Genomic DNA, 18,584 nt, shown 5'->3' with positions numbered 1-18,584 from the left:
TTAGACCTGTGCAGACTCTGTGCATACTGCAGTCTCTGTGGGTTCATATTTTCACTGGTCCTGCTACATTTAGAAGGCCTTGTTCCTCAGTGTCCTCCATCCTCTCTGGCTCTTACACTCTTTCTGCCTCATCTTGTTCAGGGTTCCCTGAGCCCTGGGGTGAAGGTATTGGTGAGGACATCCCATTGGACCAACTGTTCCAAAGTATTTCACTTCTGCACATTGTCCAGCTGTAGGTCTCTTTATTTGTTCCTATCTACTGCAGGAGGAAGCTCTCTGAGGATGGCCAAGCCAGGCATTGATCTGAGTATAGCAAATGTCTTTAGAATTCATTTTGTTTCAGAAGAATAAAGTATTTGGTTTTTCCCTAGTTCCCTGGCCTATCCAGTATTAGGTTCTTGGCCAGCCAAGCAGTGTCTGGGATGGGTTCTGTATCATGGAGTGGGCCTTAAATCCAGCCAGATGTTGGGTAGTTTGTCCCACAGGCTTTGTGCCACTGTCGCACTAGCATATCTTGCATGCAGGTCACTGTTACAGACTGAAGAGTGTGTAGGAAGCTACAGTGGTGTTTATCTTTCTCCTTTGGTAACATGCGGAATACCCTCTAGGACCCTGAACATCAACACTAAGGATGAAGGTTCTATGTAGGTACCAGCTCAACTTCCCCATGCTCAATGAGTTATGTAGGTGTTGTTTTCAGAAATAGGATCTTACCATCAGTTTCTGGACATCCACCAAACCATGGCAATAGCCTGTCTTTTTTTTTTTTTTTTGAGGATTCCCATGGGGGCTCTAGGCAAATATTAATTAGATGTAACCCGCTCCTGGAACCGGAATCTTACTTTGGTGGTAAGAGGTGTCTAGCTGGGACCCCATCTCCCCATTGTTTGACAATTCCATTAAGGTCACCTTCATATGGGTATATATTTTAGGAAGCTTTTACTATATTATGTATTTTACTGTATCTAAATCCTCAATGACATTTAGTTTTAGTTGTCCTTTGCCATATTTCCTCCCCCAACCTTCTCTTTTCCCCTTCCTGCTTGAGTCTCCTGCTCTAGTCCTGCTCCATCCATTCCTGTCTATTCTATTTCTCCTTCCTAGGATGATCAGTCCTCCCCGTAGTCTCTTCCCTATACCTAACCTCTTTGGTTGTGTGCATTGAAACCTGCTTATTGAAGACTTAACAGCTAGAATCCAAATATAAGTGGATACATACCATTTTTGTCTTTTGGAGTCTGGATTACCTTACTCAGAATGATTTTTCCCAATTCCATCCATTTACCTGTAAATTCCATGATTTCATTTTAAACAGTTGAGTCATATTCCATTGTGTAAATGTACCACATACTCTTTATCCATTCATCTGTTGATGGATATCTAGTCTGTTTCCAATTGTGGCTATTATGATTAGAGTATAAATGAACACAATTAAGCAAATATCACTGTAACAGGATGTAAAGTCCTTTGGGTATATGCCCAAGAGTGGTATAGCTGGATCTTCAGAAAGAAGTATTCCCAATTCCCTGAGGGACCACCACACTGATTTCCAATGTGACTGTACAAGTTTGTACTCCCACCAGCAATGGGTTAGTGCCCCCCCCCATCCTAACAAGCCTGTGCTATTTTTTTTAATTGATCTTGGTCATTCTGACTGGGATAAGATTAAAAACTCAAAGTAGTTTTAATTCACATTTCCCTGATGTTGACTTAAAATGCTTCTCAGCCACTTCTGTTTCCTTTTTTAATAATTCTCTATTTAGATCTGTACCCCATTTTTAATTGGATTATTTGTTTTCTTGATGCCCAGCACTTTGTGTTCCTTATGTATTTTAGATATTATTCCTATCAGATGTATAATTAGTAAAAGCCTTTTCCCATTCTGTGGCTGCTACTATGTCCAAAGGATAGTGTCCTTTGCTGTACAGAAGCTTTTCAGTTTCTTGAGGTTCCATTTATTAATTGTTGTTCTTAGTGCCTGTGCTATCAATGTTCAGTTGAGAAAATCTTTTCCTGTGCCAAAGAGTTGAGGATTATTTCCCCCTTTCTCTTCTATTAGATTCAGTGTATCTGTCCTTGATCAATTTGAAATTGAGTTTTGTGCAGTGATAAATATGGATCTATTTGCATTCTTTCACATGCAGCCATCAGATTGACTAGCACCGTTCATTTAGTTCTGGCTCCTTTGTAAAAAAAAAAAAAAAAAAAAAAAAAAAAAAGAAAAAATATATAATCTCCACAGGTGTGTGGACTTATATCTGGTTCTTCAGTTTTATTCCTTGATCAATGTGTCTATTTTTATTCTAACCCCATTCTGTTTCTATTACTATAGCTCTGTAGTATAATTTGAGGTTGGAGATGGTGATACTGCCAGCAATTCCTTTATTATTCAGTGTTGTTTTAGCTATCCTGGTTCTTCTGTTTTTCCATATGAAGTTGAGAATTATCCTTTCAAGTCTGTGAAGAATGTGTTGGAATTTTGTAGGGAATTGCATTGAATATGTAGATTGCTTTTGGTAGGATGGCCATTTTTACTGTATTAATTCTACCAATTAATGAACATTAGAGAGCTTTTCATTTTCTGTTATCTTCTTCAATTTCTTTTTTAGTGTATTACCTTTTTTTTCCTCTGTGTAGCTTTGTACCTTTCCTGGAGCTCACTTGGTAGCCCAGGCTGGCCTCGAACTCACAGAGATCCGCCTGGCTCTGCCTCCCGAGTACTGGGATTAAAGGCATGCGCCACCACCGCCCGGCTCAACCTTTTTTTTTTTTATCACACAAGTATTTCAATTGCTCAGCCAGAGTTAACCCAAGATAACGTTTGAGGCTGTTGTAAAAGGTGTTGTTTACTTTTGTAGTGTGTTAGTCATTGGTATGCAGGAGGGCTGCTGATATTGTGTGCTGATTTTGTGTTCTGATACTTTGATGGAACTATAGATCAACTGTAGAGGTTTCCTGGTGATGTTCTTAGGGTCTTTTATATAAAGCCATATCATCTACAAATAAAGATACTTTTCCTTTTTTCTTTCCAATTTGTATCCTCTTCCTCTCCTATAGTTGTCCTATTGCTCTAGCTAAGACTTCAAGTACTATTTGAATAAATAAGGAAAGAGTGGACAGCTTTGTCTTGTTCCTGATTTTAGTGGAAATGCATTGAGTTTCTCTCTATTTAAGTTTATGTTGGCTGTGGGCTTGCTATAAATCACCCTTATTATGTTGAGATGTGTCCTTACATCCCTATTCTGTCCAGAACTTTTTGTATGAAAGGAGTATTTGATTTTTGTCCAAGGGCTTTTATGCATTACTATGTGGTTTTTGTCTTTCAGTTTGTTTATATGATGAATTATACTTATCAGTTTAGGTATGTTGAACCATCCCTGTATCTCTGGGATGAAGTCCCCTTGATCATGGTAGATGATCTTTTTGATGTGTCCCTGGATTCAGTTTGCAAGTATTTTATTGGTAATTTTTTGCATCAATATTCATATAGGAAATTGGTCTGCAATCCTCTTTCTTTTTTGGATCTTTTTGTGATTTAGGTATTGGGGTAAGTATATACTCATAAAGAGAATCAAGGAACATTCCTTCTGTTTCTATTTTGTGGAATAATGTGAGGAGTATTGGAGTTAACTATTCTTTGAAAGTCTGGTAGAATTTTATGCTAAAACCATCTGGCCTTGAATACTTTTGGTGGGAGACTTTTAATTACTGCTTCATTTCACCAGTGGTTATAAATCTGTTTATATTGTTTATCTTATCATGGTTTAACTTTAGTCAGTGGTATATATGAGGAAAATTATCCATTTCTGTTAGATTTTCCAATTTGGTGGAGTACAGGTTTTTAAAGTATGTCCTTAGGATTCTTGGGATTTCCTCGGTGTCTGCTGTAATGTCCCCTTTTGGTCTCTAATTTTGTTCATTTGGATCTTCTCTTTCCACCTTTAGTTAATTTGGCTAAGGGTTTGTCAGTCTTGTTTATTTTCTTAAGAAATCAGCTCCTCATTTCATTGATTCTCTGTATATTTGTGTTGTTTCTATTTTTTTTTTATTTCAACCCTGAGTTTGATTATTTTTTGCCATCTACCTGCTTTGGGCATTATTTCTCCTTTTTTTTTTGTGCTAGACCTTTTAGGTGTATCATTAAGTTACAAATATATCTCTCCATTTTTTATGTAAGCATCTAGTGCTGTGAAATTACCTCCTAGAACCTCCTTCATTGTGTCTCATCGATTTGGGTCAGCCCCAAACTCCACAGCTTCCCATTGCTACTGGTTGTCCATGGTGACAGTCCATAACTGAGCTGTATTTGCACAACTAAGTATACTCTTACTTCTTTCCAAGTTTTATGTTTTTGATAACTAATTTACATAATTTTATGTTGTACATACATTTAAAAAGTTATTGTAGCTATAGATTTTGATTTTTTTTGTTTTAAGATTTGTGAATTTTTGTGTTTTAGGCAAAGAAAATGCTGATATGGTAAGCCATAGTACTTAATGTGCAAAAAATTGAATTGGTATTTTTATTAATGAGTATTGCTATATTTTTCTATGACTACACTCCTTTGATAGATAGCTATTGATTTCATAGTAGTAAGTTTACACTAGAAAAATCTAGACTGTTTTAAGTTATAAAAGTGATTTGTGTAGGGAAGGTTAAATATAATAAAATCTTTATTTGCTTGGTTTATGATTAGATTAGCTTTCTGTCTCTAAAATGTTCTATATTCTTACATATTTTAATGTAACTTCATAATATAAATCTTGTTAATTCAGTAACTTATTGTTTGAAATTGATGAGTCAAATATTTTACCTTTGTAATTATTAAAATTTACAACTAAATTAAATTATATTATAAAATAGTTAAATTAATTTTTATAATAAATTGACTAAATTTATACATGCATAGAGGTGAAAGGGCATTGTAAATTACTTTAAAACAAACATTAAGAACTAAAGTTGCATAAAATCATATAGTTTGAGCATCTTCTTCCCTAAAGGACACCTTTGGGAATAGGAAGTGTGTTGTTGAAAACCATGTAACAGTACTTAAAGATAATGGTTGTGGCCTCATATCACAAATAAATACTGTTATTTTTGTGGGTTTTTTGTATAAGTTTCATAATATTGCAAAATTCTTTGTGTCTTTATGTGTGCATGTGTTTATATGTATATATGTCAGTGTATGTGTGCATGTGTTCGTGTGTGTGTGATGATGTGCTTTCATGTGTGTGGCTTGCATGTTTTTCTTCAATTGTTTTTCTTAATTGCTCTCCACAATAGTTATTGATCACTGTTCTTGAAATATTGCCTATTCCACATTTGACTGAGGAAATTAACCCTTCATTGTCCACTAAACAAACCATCAGTGAATTTCTCTGAAGGAAATGTCAGGCAAAACAATACTGATAGCCCTTGGGGCCCACTAACAGTTAGTTGCCTCTAGATCTATAACCAGACTTAAGGCTAAGCAGGTTCCTAGTGGAGAGGTAGAAGGCGTAGTTCATGAGGAGGTGCACTACACTACTAAAGAGCTTAATGAGTTTGCTAATTCATTCAAGCGGAAGTCTGGGTAAAACGTGTGGGGATGGATTTTAAGCGTGTGGGACAATGGTGGAAGGAATGTAAAACTGGATCAGGTTGTTTATTGATGTGGAACCTCGGACAGGAGATTCTAGGTTTAATGTGGAAGCTCACACTGCTTTAAAAAAGGATGCCAAAAGTTTGTGTGAATGGTTGGCTGAAGAATTTGTCAAAAATGGCCTCCTGAAAAGAATAGAGATGCCTGCTAGCCCTTGGCTTAGTGATAATGAAGGGATTTTGCGGTTCAGGGAAATTGCAATGTTAGAGTGGGTATGCCGTGTAAAACCTGATCCTCCACAATGGGAAGGCCTAGAAGACCTGCCCTCCACTAATCCTATAGGATGCAAATGGTGAGAGGAGCACCAGCACATCTGAAGAGTTTTATTGTTGCCCTTTTCCTTGTGCCAGACCTTGAGCTTGGAGATGCTGCTGCTCAGTTGGATGGATTAAATGCAGTGGGTTAAATTGTGTCCTAAGGTAGCTGGAGCCAGGTGGTAGCAATGAACCACCAAAGACAAGATGATCATAGTTATTGTAATGGTCAGCGTAGATAAAGCAATGTTCATAATGGCATAACCCATAATGGTCAGCACAGGCTAAGTGAATTTTATAGTGGCATGACTCGTATGGACTTTTGGTACTGACTAATCAGACATGGTGTTTCCAGGCATGAAATAGATAAGAAGCCTACTGAATTTTTGTTTCATATGTATAAGCAGAAAAATTCTCAAACAAATGAAAGGAAGGCTGCATTGGATTGTGTCAAAAGGCAATCTCAGCCAGTGAATCAATTTCCAGACTTGAGCCAGTATGCAGACTGAGAACCCCTTGAATGAAGTGGGGGCAGATTCCCCTGAGGAAAGACTTTGATAAAATACCTAAGAATTTTCCTGTTGGTCTTTCTCCAGTTCTTCCCCAGAGGGCCTTGTACAAGGGTAACTGTACACTGGGGGAAAGGAAACAATCAGACTTTCTGGGGTCTGTTGGATGCTGGTTCTGAATTCATGCTGATTCCAGGAGACTCCAAGAAACATTGTGGCCCTTCAGCTAAAGCAGGAGCTTATGGAGGTCAGGTAATGAATGGAGTTTTGACTGAAGTCTGACTCACAGTAGGTCCAGAGGGTCCCTGCACTCAGCCTGTGGTTATTTTCCCAGTCCTAGAATGTGTAACTGGGATAGATATACTTAGAAGTTGGCAGAATTATCACATTGGTTCCCTGACATGTGGAGTGAGGGCTCCCGTCTTGGCCCCGCCCCAGGGGCAGGTCATAGGCAGGTGTGGCAGTTACCAGAAGTCTCACTAGGGGTAGAACTTCCAGGTCAAAGCTGGAACAGCTTCCCACTGCATCTCCCCCTTTTGTCTAAATAAGAAAGTTCTAACCTAATACAAAACTATATACAATAGGAATGATTATCCAATATTGTCCAGGAGGAATAAGGGATAATGACCTAGACAAGATGGAACTACAGCCAACACGAACAACATCAAACAAGAGACACAGACTAAAATACTAAAGTCCGGAGAAGTCTGGACCATAGGTAAATGGCACGTTACAGAGATCATTCCAAAAGGTGTCCTATCCTAAAGAACCTGAATCTAATACTTACTGTGTTCTAGCTAAGATACAAGAGGATTGTAACTATAACTGCTAGTCTCCAAAGACCTGAGAAGGAATATAATGGTACCTGAGAAATGGAAGATGGATGCAAGCAACTTTCAGGAGTCTTGCAAGAGTAGACAGAGACAGCTGGCAGCCTGGACAGTCATCTAAAGTTTCTCAACATTGCTGGTGCATTCAAATTGGTTACAGGCCTAGAGTATCTGTCAGACCATTTTACTGTCTGAGGTTGAGGCAAGGGCAGTTCTTTGCCCAGTAGGCCATTTGGTGCCAAGGTGAAAACAACTTCAAATGGAAATGTCTCAGAAGCCCAACATTCTCTCGGGATCAGATTGGTGCTGCCAGGAGCAATTGCGTCTCACGTCAACAGACTTCCAAGTTATCAAAATATTTAAATGCTATATTCTCCAGGTCTAGGAAGTGTTTAAAGATTACCTATCTATCTGACATACACATCTGTAAGTCTGGAGAACCTAACTAACATAACTATAGAGATGACAATCATAGGTGACTATAAATCTATAAGCCTTATCTACCTAGATAAGGGTTTGTCAATCTTAGTTGATTTTTATCAAAGAATCAACTCTGTTTCCTTGAGTTTTTGTACTGTTTGTTGTTACGACATATATATATATATATATAAATGTTTATATATAATTATATAAATGTTTATATATAATTATATATAAATGTTTATATATAATTTTAGCTCTTAGTTTATTTTTTTTGTCTATCTTTTTGTGTATTTATTTTTGCTCTATAGCTTTCAGGTGTGCTGTTAAGTTACTAGTATAAGATTTCTCCTTTTTTAAAAAAAATGTAGACACTTAGTGCTATGAACTTGCTTCTAAGAACCTACTTCATTGTGTCCCAAAAGTTTGGGTAGATTTTGTATTCATTTTCATTCAGCTCTAGAAAGTCTTTCATTTCTTTCTTAGTTTTTCTCTTGACCAATTTTTCATTCAGTGATGTATTGTTCAGTTTCCATGAGTTTGTACGATTCCTGTTGTTGATATCACAGCTTTAATCTGTGGTGGTCTGGTCTGATAGGATGCGGGAGTCTATTTCAAATTTCTTGAATCTGTTGAGACTTTCTTTGAGTCTGAGTAAGTAGTCCATTTTGGACAAAATTCTATGACATGCTGAGGGGAAGGTATATTCTTTTATGTTGGGTCAACTGTATGTTAGGTCTATTTGCTTTATAATATGATTTGTCTTCACCATTTCTGTTTAGTATGTGTCTGGATGACCTGTCCATTGATGACAGTGGGATATTGAAGTCCCCCACTATCAGTATGTGAAAATCAATATATGATTTAAGCTTTAGTAGTTTTTTTTTTTTTAATGAACTTTGGGTGCCCTCATGTTTGGGGAATAGATGTTAAGAATTCAAATGTCCTCTTGGTGGATTTTCCTTTGATGAGTTATAGTGTTCTTCACTATCCCCTTTGATTAGTTTTGGTTTGAAGTCTATTTTGTGAGCTATTAAAATGACTACACCAGCTTGCTTCTTAGATCCATTTGTTTAGAATATCTTTTTCCATCTTTCTACCCAGAGGTGATGTCTATTCTTAATGTTATAGTGTGTTTCTTGAATACAACAGAAAGATGGACCCTGTTTTTTTAATCTATCTGTTAGTCTGTGCCTTTTTTATAGGGAAATTTAGACCACTAATGTTGAGAGATATCATTGAGAGGTGTTTGTTAATTCCTGTTATTTTGTAGTTGTTGTTGTTGTTGTTGGTGGTGGTGGTGGTGGTGGTGGTGTGTGTGTGTGTGTGTGTGTGTGTGTTTGTACATGTATGTGTTTCTCTTTTGATTTGCCAGTGATATTCAGAAATCTTATTGAAATATGTGTATTGCTGATTTGTTGATTTTTAATGTTTGTTTTCTCAGTCCTTCTTTGCAAAAACACATATCCTAGCATCATGTATTTTTCCTTGTGACATCTTGGATATGGTCATCCTTCAGTTCAAATAGTCCTTCCAGAATTTCCTATAAGACGGCTTGGTTGGGCTTATGTTCCTTTAGCATATTTTGATTGTGGAAGGTTTTCCTTTCTCATTCAGTTATGAATCATAGATTTTCTGGGTAAAGGAATCTAGGTCAGCACTCTTTATTTTCTTCTGTATTCTATGAGTTTTAGTTATGATATAATATGATATTCTGTTTGATGTTCTGTGTACCTTGTTTATATGAATGAGCATCTCTTTTCATAGATACAGGAAATTTTCTTCTATAATTTTATTGAAAATATTCTGTGACTTTGGCCTGGAATTCTTCTATGCCCACAGTTCATAAATTTGGACTCTCTATGATTTCCCAAACATCCTTAATATTCCACTCATATGTTTTTAAATTATCATTTTCTTTGACTGATTAAATTCCTCTATCTTGTTGTCAAGGCCCATTACTCTGTCTTCTCTATGATTCTTTCTGTTAGTGAGCCTTACCACTGAGCTTTTTCCTAGGCTTGCTGAATTCCTCTCCTTCGCCTTTATTGCTGTTTTCTTCGGCATTTCTATCTCTTTATTGAATTATTTTTTCATATTGTCTTAGTTAAAATTTCTATTGGTGTGACAAAACACCATGACCAAAACAACTTGGGGAGGAAATAGTTTTTTTCACTCACAGTTCCATATAACAGTTCATCATCAAAAGCAGTGATGGCAGGAACTCATGCAGGGCAGGAACCCAGCAACAGGAAATGATGCAGAGGCCATGGAGGGGTGCTGCTCACTGGTTTGCTCCCCATAACTTGCTCAGCTTGCTTTCTTATAGAACCCAGGACCACCAGCCCAGAGATGGCACCACCCAAAATGAGCTGAGTCCTCCCCAAATAAACACTAATTAAGAAAATGCCTTACAGCCAGATCTTATAGAGACATTTTCTTTATTGAGATTTCCTGCTCTCTGATGACTCTAGTTTGTGTCAATTGACTTAAAACTAACTAGTACACATATCATGGATTGTCCTCCTTATTTTATGCAGGTGTTTGTGTTTTATTGGGCTTCAATCAGGAGTTTATTCATTTCTTCTTTAAGTTTGTTGTTCTTTCAACTAGGTTATACTTGTTCTTTTGAATTCTTTATCTTGTTGTTTTCATAGAGACAATTACTATGGAACTGTTGATTTGGGGGAACAACATACTGTCTTAGTTGGTTTTAGATTTTGTTTTGTATTATGTGTGTATATATTATGAGACTTGGGCTTCTGAAATTGGAGTATGGCATGTGTCTTTGATATGACTTTTTGGCTCAGAGGACTGGATGATGGTTAGATGAGTCCTAGGAACATCCAGTCCTTGAGTTGGATGAAAATACTGATGGAGAGAGCAAAGAGGGATAGAGTAAGGATTCCTAACTAGCTGCATGGGACTGCTGCAAAGTCTTAAGATGGCAGCAGGTGGCAGGCAGAGATTGGGATGAGAGTCTGGAAGATTCGGGCTGAGAGGAGAGGGAGGGGCAGGTTCTTACTGTACCATGTTTGTGGCTCAAGAGTCTCTGGGAAACAGTGGGTGGCAGGCAGGGCTTAGGATATAAGTCCCAAGGGATGAGCATAAACATTTTTATTGATAAACATTCTAACATATGGTTATAAAAAATTATAAAATTAAGGTATTTTGGGTAACTATGACCTATCAAAATTAAATTTCTGAATTTCAAGGAGTTTCTGAAGTATGTATAATTCTTGAATTTTGTATCATGGAATTTTATGTTATTATATAATATTAAGTTTAATTTATTCATCAGAAAATGCACATCATCCAGGTGTATTTCTCAGGTCACATGATAATGTTATGCATCATTGTCAATGGCATTTCAGGCAGCTGATCATTTCCAGATGCCATGCATCATAGTACACAACTGTAATCTCAGTACTTGTGGATAAGGCAGGAGGAAAGCCATCAAGGGCTGCATAGTGAATGCCAGGCCATCTAGCCTGCATGACAAAACTGTCTCAAAACAAAGTCAATACTACTGTTCCTGATTTTTCCATGTTAAAAACTGTTCATGTTACTTTTCAAAACTTAAGCATCAGGAGCTAGTGTTGACACTCAGTGGTAGAGTGTGCAAGCCTGGTGTACACTAGGCCCTGTGATCAATCCCCAGTACCCACTCCCCCTTCTAAACAAACAAGCAAACAAATAACCTTAAACAGCAAAATAAGAGTTTGCATTGATCACGATTGGCTTCCAGAGGAACCCACACGACTGCATCAACACTACATTTTATCTCGATTTAAGATGGGCTGTGGCTCCAGGGAAACTGCTTCCACAGGCATGAGCCCTGGGCTCAGTCCTCAGCACCACAGCAGCCTGTCATTTCAGAACTGGGGAGGAAGAGGTAGGAGGATCAGAAGTTCAAGGTCATTCGTGGCTAAATAGTGAGTTCAAGGCCAGCCTGGGCAACATGAAGTCCTGACTTTAAAAATATCATTTGTACATCACCTGCTGTTGGAATCAGAATACTTTGTATAATTTTGATTAAATAAAACTTTTTAAAAGATTGCATGTTTTGCTCACATATGTAGTCAACATGGACATAATTCACATGGATCCTATGAATGTCCATGTCACACTTTTTTCAAAACTAACATGACTAATGTCTTCACTGTAGGAAAAGAAGAGAAGGCGGCTGGAACGTTTCCGACTCCTGTGACTCATTCCTGCATCTTCTCTCCAGGTTTTCTATGTCAAAAGTTAATAGAAGACCCAAATTAAATATTTTGTCTTTGGTTTGTCATCAGTTCTTTAATCTTTTCATGGATATTGGTTTGTACTTATAATGTCAGTGCTATAATTTATAAATAAAAATAGTCATCATACTTACTATCTACTAGAACAGAATGGAGTTGCTTTTTTTGCTCAGAACATTTTAACATGATTAATACATTATGTGTAGCAGTGTTTTTAAAACACTTATATAAATTACATGTATGATGCCCACAATATGTGATTATTTGTCGTGCTTAAGGTGAGTGATTGTTGATAACTTATTATTAAATATTAAATTTCCTCATGATATCCTCGGTTTAAATATGTATGGCTGGAGATTAACTGAAGTATTATTTCAAAATAAATTACAAGCTCAAACTTTATACATATTTTTAGTTTAAACATGGTGAAGTTGACACAGTTCTTCCTTCATAATTTTGATACTTTCTGCAGTGAATATGATATGTAACATTTGCTAAAGATACCATTTTTTATGGAAAACATCTGGGGTAATTATAATTAGTTCAGGATCTGTATTGTTTGTTTTAAAAGCTGTTGAATTCACAAGGAAAGAAGCATCTCTTACTTAATGACTAGAATAATTAAAATTAATATGGAAACCCTTTATGGTATTGGTAATGTGGCTTACAGGATAATTTTAGAGTATTCCAAAAGGAAATGAGGGGTAACTTGTGCGTAAAGTGCCAGACCGGGACATTACACCTGTTAGTGTGCATCGTTTGGAACAGCTGTGTCTTTTATTGTCAGTAAACAGATGCAGAACATACTGGAATGTTTTAAAGCAATATGTTAATCCTGCCTTCCCCTGCTGACCGTCTCACAGTATAGTGATTAAATATTGGCTGTGCAGCTGTTACCACAATTATAGCATTGCTTAGTTAATTTCTTCTTCCCAGGCCCAAGTGTTTTAGAATTTGAGGAAATAGTATTTAACCTTAAAGTGTTTTATAATGTAGTTTATTTATACAAATTGATTTATAAAGATAAGTTACTTGACTATTATGAAGAATTCATGCATGTGAAATTCTTATAAATGTGTTTGTAAATTAGTGTTCTTGGACAAACAATTTTTAATGTGCTTTTTAATTTTTATTAATTTGTTCATGAATATAAAATAAGTTTAAATATAGTAACTAGAATTTTATTCTTGAAAATTTCCATCAAGGAGCTGAATAAGAAATGAGTCTCATTAAGTATTTTTTAACCAAAGTGTATAACATTTCCTTCTAACAGTGGCTTCACTCAGGCAGTACACCATGCAATTTTTTGAATTTATTATGACCTCCTTGTAATTTAATTATGCTTTAATTCTTATCATTTCACCTTGTCAGAGAATACATTTAAAAGATTATGTAATTATCCAGTTTATATACAACTTTAAAGATCAATTATATTAGCTGAAATTATTAATACTTGAATTTTTTAATATGTGAGATTTATTTCATAAAACATGTTAATTACATCGTTATATTCTTGGCCTCATTTTATAGTTGAGGAATTTCAAGCCTGGAGGCATGAAGTAAATTGACCAACACCTTCTATCTAGGAAGTAGTGAGGCTTGGCTCTAACCAAGGCATTTCACCGATAGACTTGTTTTCTTAACAACTTTGCATTGTGTCTGCCTTTCCATCTAGGATCAGCATGGTGCAGAATGGGCAGTGTCCTGGTTTTAGCCATTCTGTGCATCCTAGCACGATTATTACATTTTTTAGACAACACTGTCTAAAAATAAAGTACATGGCACAGTAAGACCTCCAGCGCTTGGTCTCTCAGCTCAGGAGTGCGTAGCTGCAGCACAGAGACCCTTAGCGCAAATACGTGGAATGACCTGCAGAGGCTCTTTCCTTTACTCTGATGGCACTCCTTTGTGGAGGTACCCCATGACACTGCTATCCTTTGGCCTCAAAACCAGCTTTCTTTAGAGCAATGTAATGCTGTTTTACTGTGCCCCACTATTTTACTTATACCTTCACTTAGAAATATTAGTTATTATTGAAATTTGTCTTGTGAAACGGTTGTCTTCCATCAGGCATTAATGCTAACTGCACCTATATTCCTTTTCTTATGTGTGAAATAAGAAAAAAACCCTGTGACTCAAATATACCAAGTCAATTGAAGATACTCCTGCTGCATAAAGTTTATGTGTGCTTGATTTTTTTCTTCAAAAAGCAAAAACAAACAAACAAAAACCCAAAGTAAAAGCCTAAAACTGACTAGCTAATCATTCTGGTGGAGGGTCCAAGATGTCCATCTCCAACAGATGCTTACTGCCCTGTAGTTTCCTTGACACTGATGAGAATGCTTCTAGGATTAACTAGGATCAACGATGTCATGAAGCACTGCTGGAGGAAATTTAATACAAGTCCATTATGAGATACTTCTTTGGAGGTAAAATGTTCTTACATGCAAGCTATATGAAATATCAGATGGATAGAAAACATCTTATATGCATGAAATATTGTGAAAATTTTAAAATATTATTCGATTTTAAAATGAAAACAGTTCCATAATGTTTTTGCTAAAGTTAATCAGCAATCTTATAGTTCTTCAGCATTACTGTTTTTTTTTAAAATCGTGTTATATGTGTGCGTATTTGTGTGCATGTGCTTGTGTGTGTTGCAGAGGTGTGCACTTGTGCGCATGTGTCTCTGGAAGCCAGATATCAGCACTGGGTATCTTCTGTCACTCTCCCATGATCCTGCTCTCCATTTCACTTACAATGTAATGTAAATGATGGACTTAATATTCAGACATGTATATAATGTTTTTTGATCAAGTGCATCCCCATTCCTTCCCTTCCAGTTTTACCCCACCCCCTTGCTTTCCCATCGTATGTGTGTGTGTGTGTGTGTGTGTGTGTGTGTGTGTGTGTGTGTGTGTGTGTGTGTGTGTGTATGTGTGTGTGTGTGTGTGTGTGTGCTCTCCTGCTCCTCTCTCTGTGTCTCTGTTTTTAAACCTGCTGAGTCCATATAGTGCTGCGGGATGTGCATGCACTGGGGTAAGGTAAGCCTCACAGGGTCTGCATCCCTGAATAAAATGACAGTCTCTTACTAGCAGCCAAAGGGTCCTCAGAGAGGGGTGGGGCTGCATGAGCCCCTCCCCATCCTCTCCTAGGATTTTGGCTGGCCTAATCTGGAGAGAGGGTCTTACCCTGAACCTGGAGCTCCCCAATTTGGCTAGACTGACTGCCCAGATCTCAGTATCCCTCCTGTATCAGCGCCCACCCCACTCACTCCACCCCAGCACTGAGGGGAGGAGCACACCCCTCTGCTCCCAGGCACTCTCCTGCCTCAGCCCACCCAGCACTGACGAGCACTCTCCACTGCTCCTGGCTTTTGCTTGGATGCTGGCAGCTCCACACAGGCCCTCAGTGTTTGTGTGTCAGGCACTCTACCCACTCAGTCACCCCTCCAGTTCTCTAATTTGGGGACTGCAGCCTTTTGATTTTTTTTTCTTTTGTTCGAATTTTGAGACAGAATCTTGAATTTGCTGGCCTGGAAATTTCAGTTCTCCTGACTCAACTGTCTGAGTACTGGATTATAGGCATGTCACATTACACCCTCAAATTATTTTTATTAATTTCTACATCCAAACACACAGAATATAAAACAAACAATAAAATGCCTATTTTGTATTATGTACTACAAAATTTCCAGGAAAAAATAATTTTGCTTTTGTCTTTGTTTTATACTTTTGAAAAGTGAAGCTTTTTATTTCGAAACAATTTGGATGCACACCCAACTGTAAAGAATGCAGAGAAATGCCTTGTGTCTTTTACCCAATCCCCTCAGTGGTGAACACACCTCCCTGTGGTGCTGTGTTGGAACCGGGGTCAAACAGATGCAGAAGGGCATTGGCCCAAGATTGGCTCCTCCGTCCCTCCCTCCCTTTCTTTTTCCTGGTTTTTGTTTGTTTGTTTGTTGTTGTTGTTGTTGTTGTTGTTGGTGGTGGTGGTGGTGGTGGTGGGGTGTGTGTGTGTGTGTGTGTGTGTGTGTGTGTGTGTGTGTGTGTGTGTGGTTGTCTGTCTTTCTTTTGTACTGTCTTTGTTTCAGTCCTATCCTCTCCTTTTCTGGGGAATAGTGGTGTAGAATTCTTGTTAATCTTCTTCAATTCTTTGGTAGAATTACACAAAGCTATCTATATTTTGTTTGGAATGATTTTGGTTTTCTTAATTACAGGACTGTTCAAATCACGTATCTCATATTGATTGAACTATAGTGTTGTGCACATCAGGATGCAGACATACTCGATGTCTGCAGGACTTGCAGTGACACCTGTATTCCACAGGGGACTTACGATTTCTCTACTTACTGGTTTTCCTTATCAATTTTGCTAGATTTGTTCATTTCATTGATCTTTTGAAGCAACCAACTCTTACTTTTTCATTATTCTATATAGTTTTTTTTATCAATTTAATTTCTATTTTTGTCTTTGTTATATCTTTTTGCCTTGAACTTTAAAAAAAAAATCCAGCATTTTCAGAGGGGAGCAAAGATTTTAGTGTGAGACCCATTATTGGACTTCCTGAAGGTATATTTACCTCTTCTCAAGTGGACACATTTAACTATAGGGACTACTGTGTCAGCAATGGCCTAGCAATGCCTACCTATTTTAATGCATTATACTCTTATTTGGTTTAATGCATTTGAATAATTTATTTTTTGTTTGAGACTTTTCACATTATTTTTCTTTTTCCTAGTTTGGTTATATTATATCTGAATAAAACATTGTATATCAATTTAATTTTTTTTACATTTTGGAGAATTTTTTTACAGCCCAAGATAGGATCTGTTTTGACAGGGATTCTGTGACCACATGGATAGAGTATATATTCTATACAGGAAAGAATGTGCCCAATAAAGTCTTTTAGTCAACAACAAACCACACACTCAGTGCTGGTTCCTGCAAGATTTCATCATCTAGTGACATAGTAGGCTTCTTAACCTGTGATGTTCATTCACAAAGCTACAAAATTGCAGAGCAAAGCATTTCTCAAAACAAATTCCCATCATTAGCATGACTGGGTTGATTAGATTCTGTTCATTCATTATGTTGTTCAGATACTACATAGCTGTGGGGGGCTTTTTGTCTAGTTCTTTCAATGGTTGAGAGTTTTGAAGTCTTTGACTGTGATTGTGTTGTCTTTTCCTTTCAGCTATGAAAGTTTTTGCCTTAAATATATTGAAGCCCTGATGCTACAAAGGCCTTGCACATTGTTGTGTGATCTCTGTGGGTTGGCTTTTTAAATCATAATGTAACATCTTAGTTAGGGCTTCTATTGCTGGGACAAAACACCATGACCACAGCACTGTTATAAAGGAAAACATTTAATTGAGGTGGCGGTTTACAGCTTGAGAGGTTTAGTCTATTATCATCATGGTGGGGAGCATGGTAGCTGGGAGTGTGGCAGTGTGCTGGCAGACATGGTGCTGGAGAATTCTACATCCTGATCCAAAGGCAGCAGGGAGTGAACTGTCTCACTGGGCGTGGCTTGGGCATACGTGAGACCTCAAAGGCCCTCCGCAGTCAGCCTTCCTCCAACAAGGCCACACCCACTCCAACAAGGCCACACCCACTCCAACAAGGCCACACCCACTCCAACAAGGCCACACCCACTCCAACAAGGCCACACATCCTAACAGCGCCACTCCCTTTGGGGGCCATTTTCTTTTAAACCACCACATGTAATGTCACTGTATTTTAGATTTTGTTTGCTCTGAAGTTCTCATCCTAATGTAACCATGCCTGCCATGTTTTTGCTTGTGTTGACATAACACCTTTATGTATCTTTTTGTTCTCAACAAGCCTGTATCATTTTATTTTAGGCTGGGTTCCGTTAGGCAGCATACAATTGAATCATAATCTAGTTTCACTTTCTCTTTGAGCTGTGATATCCCTGTGCTGCCTACATTGGTGTCTAACTCCTGAGGCTGAGCGATCCTCCTGCCTCTGTCACTGGAGTACCTAGACTGCAGGCATGTGCCACTCCACCTTGCTTTTATTACTTCTAAGTAGTATATAATTATATGTATTTGTGAGGTACAATTTTGTGTTGTCATATAAATATATATTGTGTAATGGCTGAATCAATGTAGTTAACATCCCCATCTCTTCAAACACAGCTCCTTGTGCTGGGACATTTAAAGCTATTTCTTCTAGCTACTTTGTTATATATCATGTTTCACTGTTAATTGTAGCAATTATGTGCGGCCCAATGCCAGCACTTACCCTTTCTTGTTATTTGTAATTTTGAACTTTTCATGTTTCTCATCCATTTCTCCTCCATAGCTTCATGTTCTCTGGTAGCCTCTGTTCATTTGATTTATATGAGACTGCTTTTTTAGATTACTTGAGTATAGTGTTTGTCTCTCTGTGCCTGCTTATTTCATTTAACATAGTGACTTCCAAGTTTATGCATGTTATTGCAGATTCTGGGTTCTATTTTTATAGATGAATGATAATCATAGTGTATATGTAAACGTCATTGTATTTATTCATTCATCTCATGATGGACACTAAGTTTGATTTGAATCTTAGTTATTTGTAATTATTGTTACTGTAAACAATACAATGCAAATATTTTTACCATACTGCTCACATATTTCCTTTGGAAATATACTCAGTGGTGAAATTAATATATCA

At 37.3% G+C, this 18,584-nt stretch overlaps 1 protein-coding gene across 4 annotated transcripts in view; it reads left to right on the top strand.

Moving 5' to 3' along the window:
* LOC143268334 (uncharacterized) overlaps nt 1-12,052 on the top strand; it is a 42,178-nt gene extending 30,126 nt beyond the window's left edge. For all 4 annotated transcript variants that reach the window (XM_076550433.1, XM_076550435.1, XM_076550432.1 and 1 more), the window contains one exon: nt 11,823-12,052. In XM_076550433.1, coding sequence (XP_076406548.1) covers nt 11,823-11,991 — 169 coding nt within the window. In that variant the 3' untranslated portion in view covers nt 11,992-12,052. The remainder of the gene's footprint in view (nt 1-11,822) is intronic.
* Nucleotides 12,053-18,584: the final 6,532 nt, after the last annotated feature.

The sequence above is a fragment of the Peromyscus maniculatus genome, chromosome 13 (genome assembly GCF_049852395.1).
Source record: "Peromyscus maniculatus bairdii isolate BWxNUB_F1_BW_parent chromosome 13, HU_Pman_BW_mat_3.1, whole genome shotgun sequence".
Taxonomy (NCBI): domain Eukaryota; kingdom Metazoa; phylum Chordata; class Mammalia; order Rodentia; family Cricetidae; genus Peromyscus; species Peromyscus maniculatus.
Note: the sequence above shows the minus strand (reverse complement) of the source record. Positions and strands in the feature narration are given on the sequence as shown.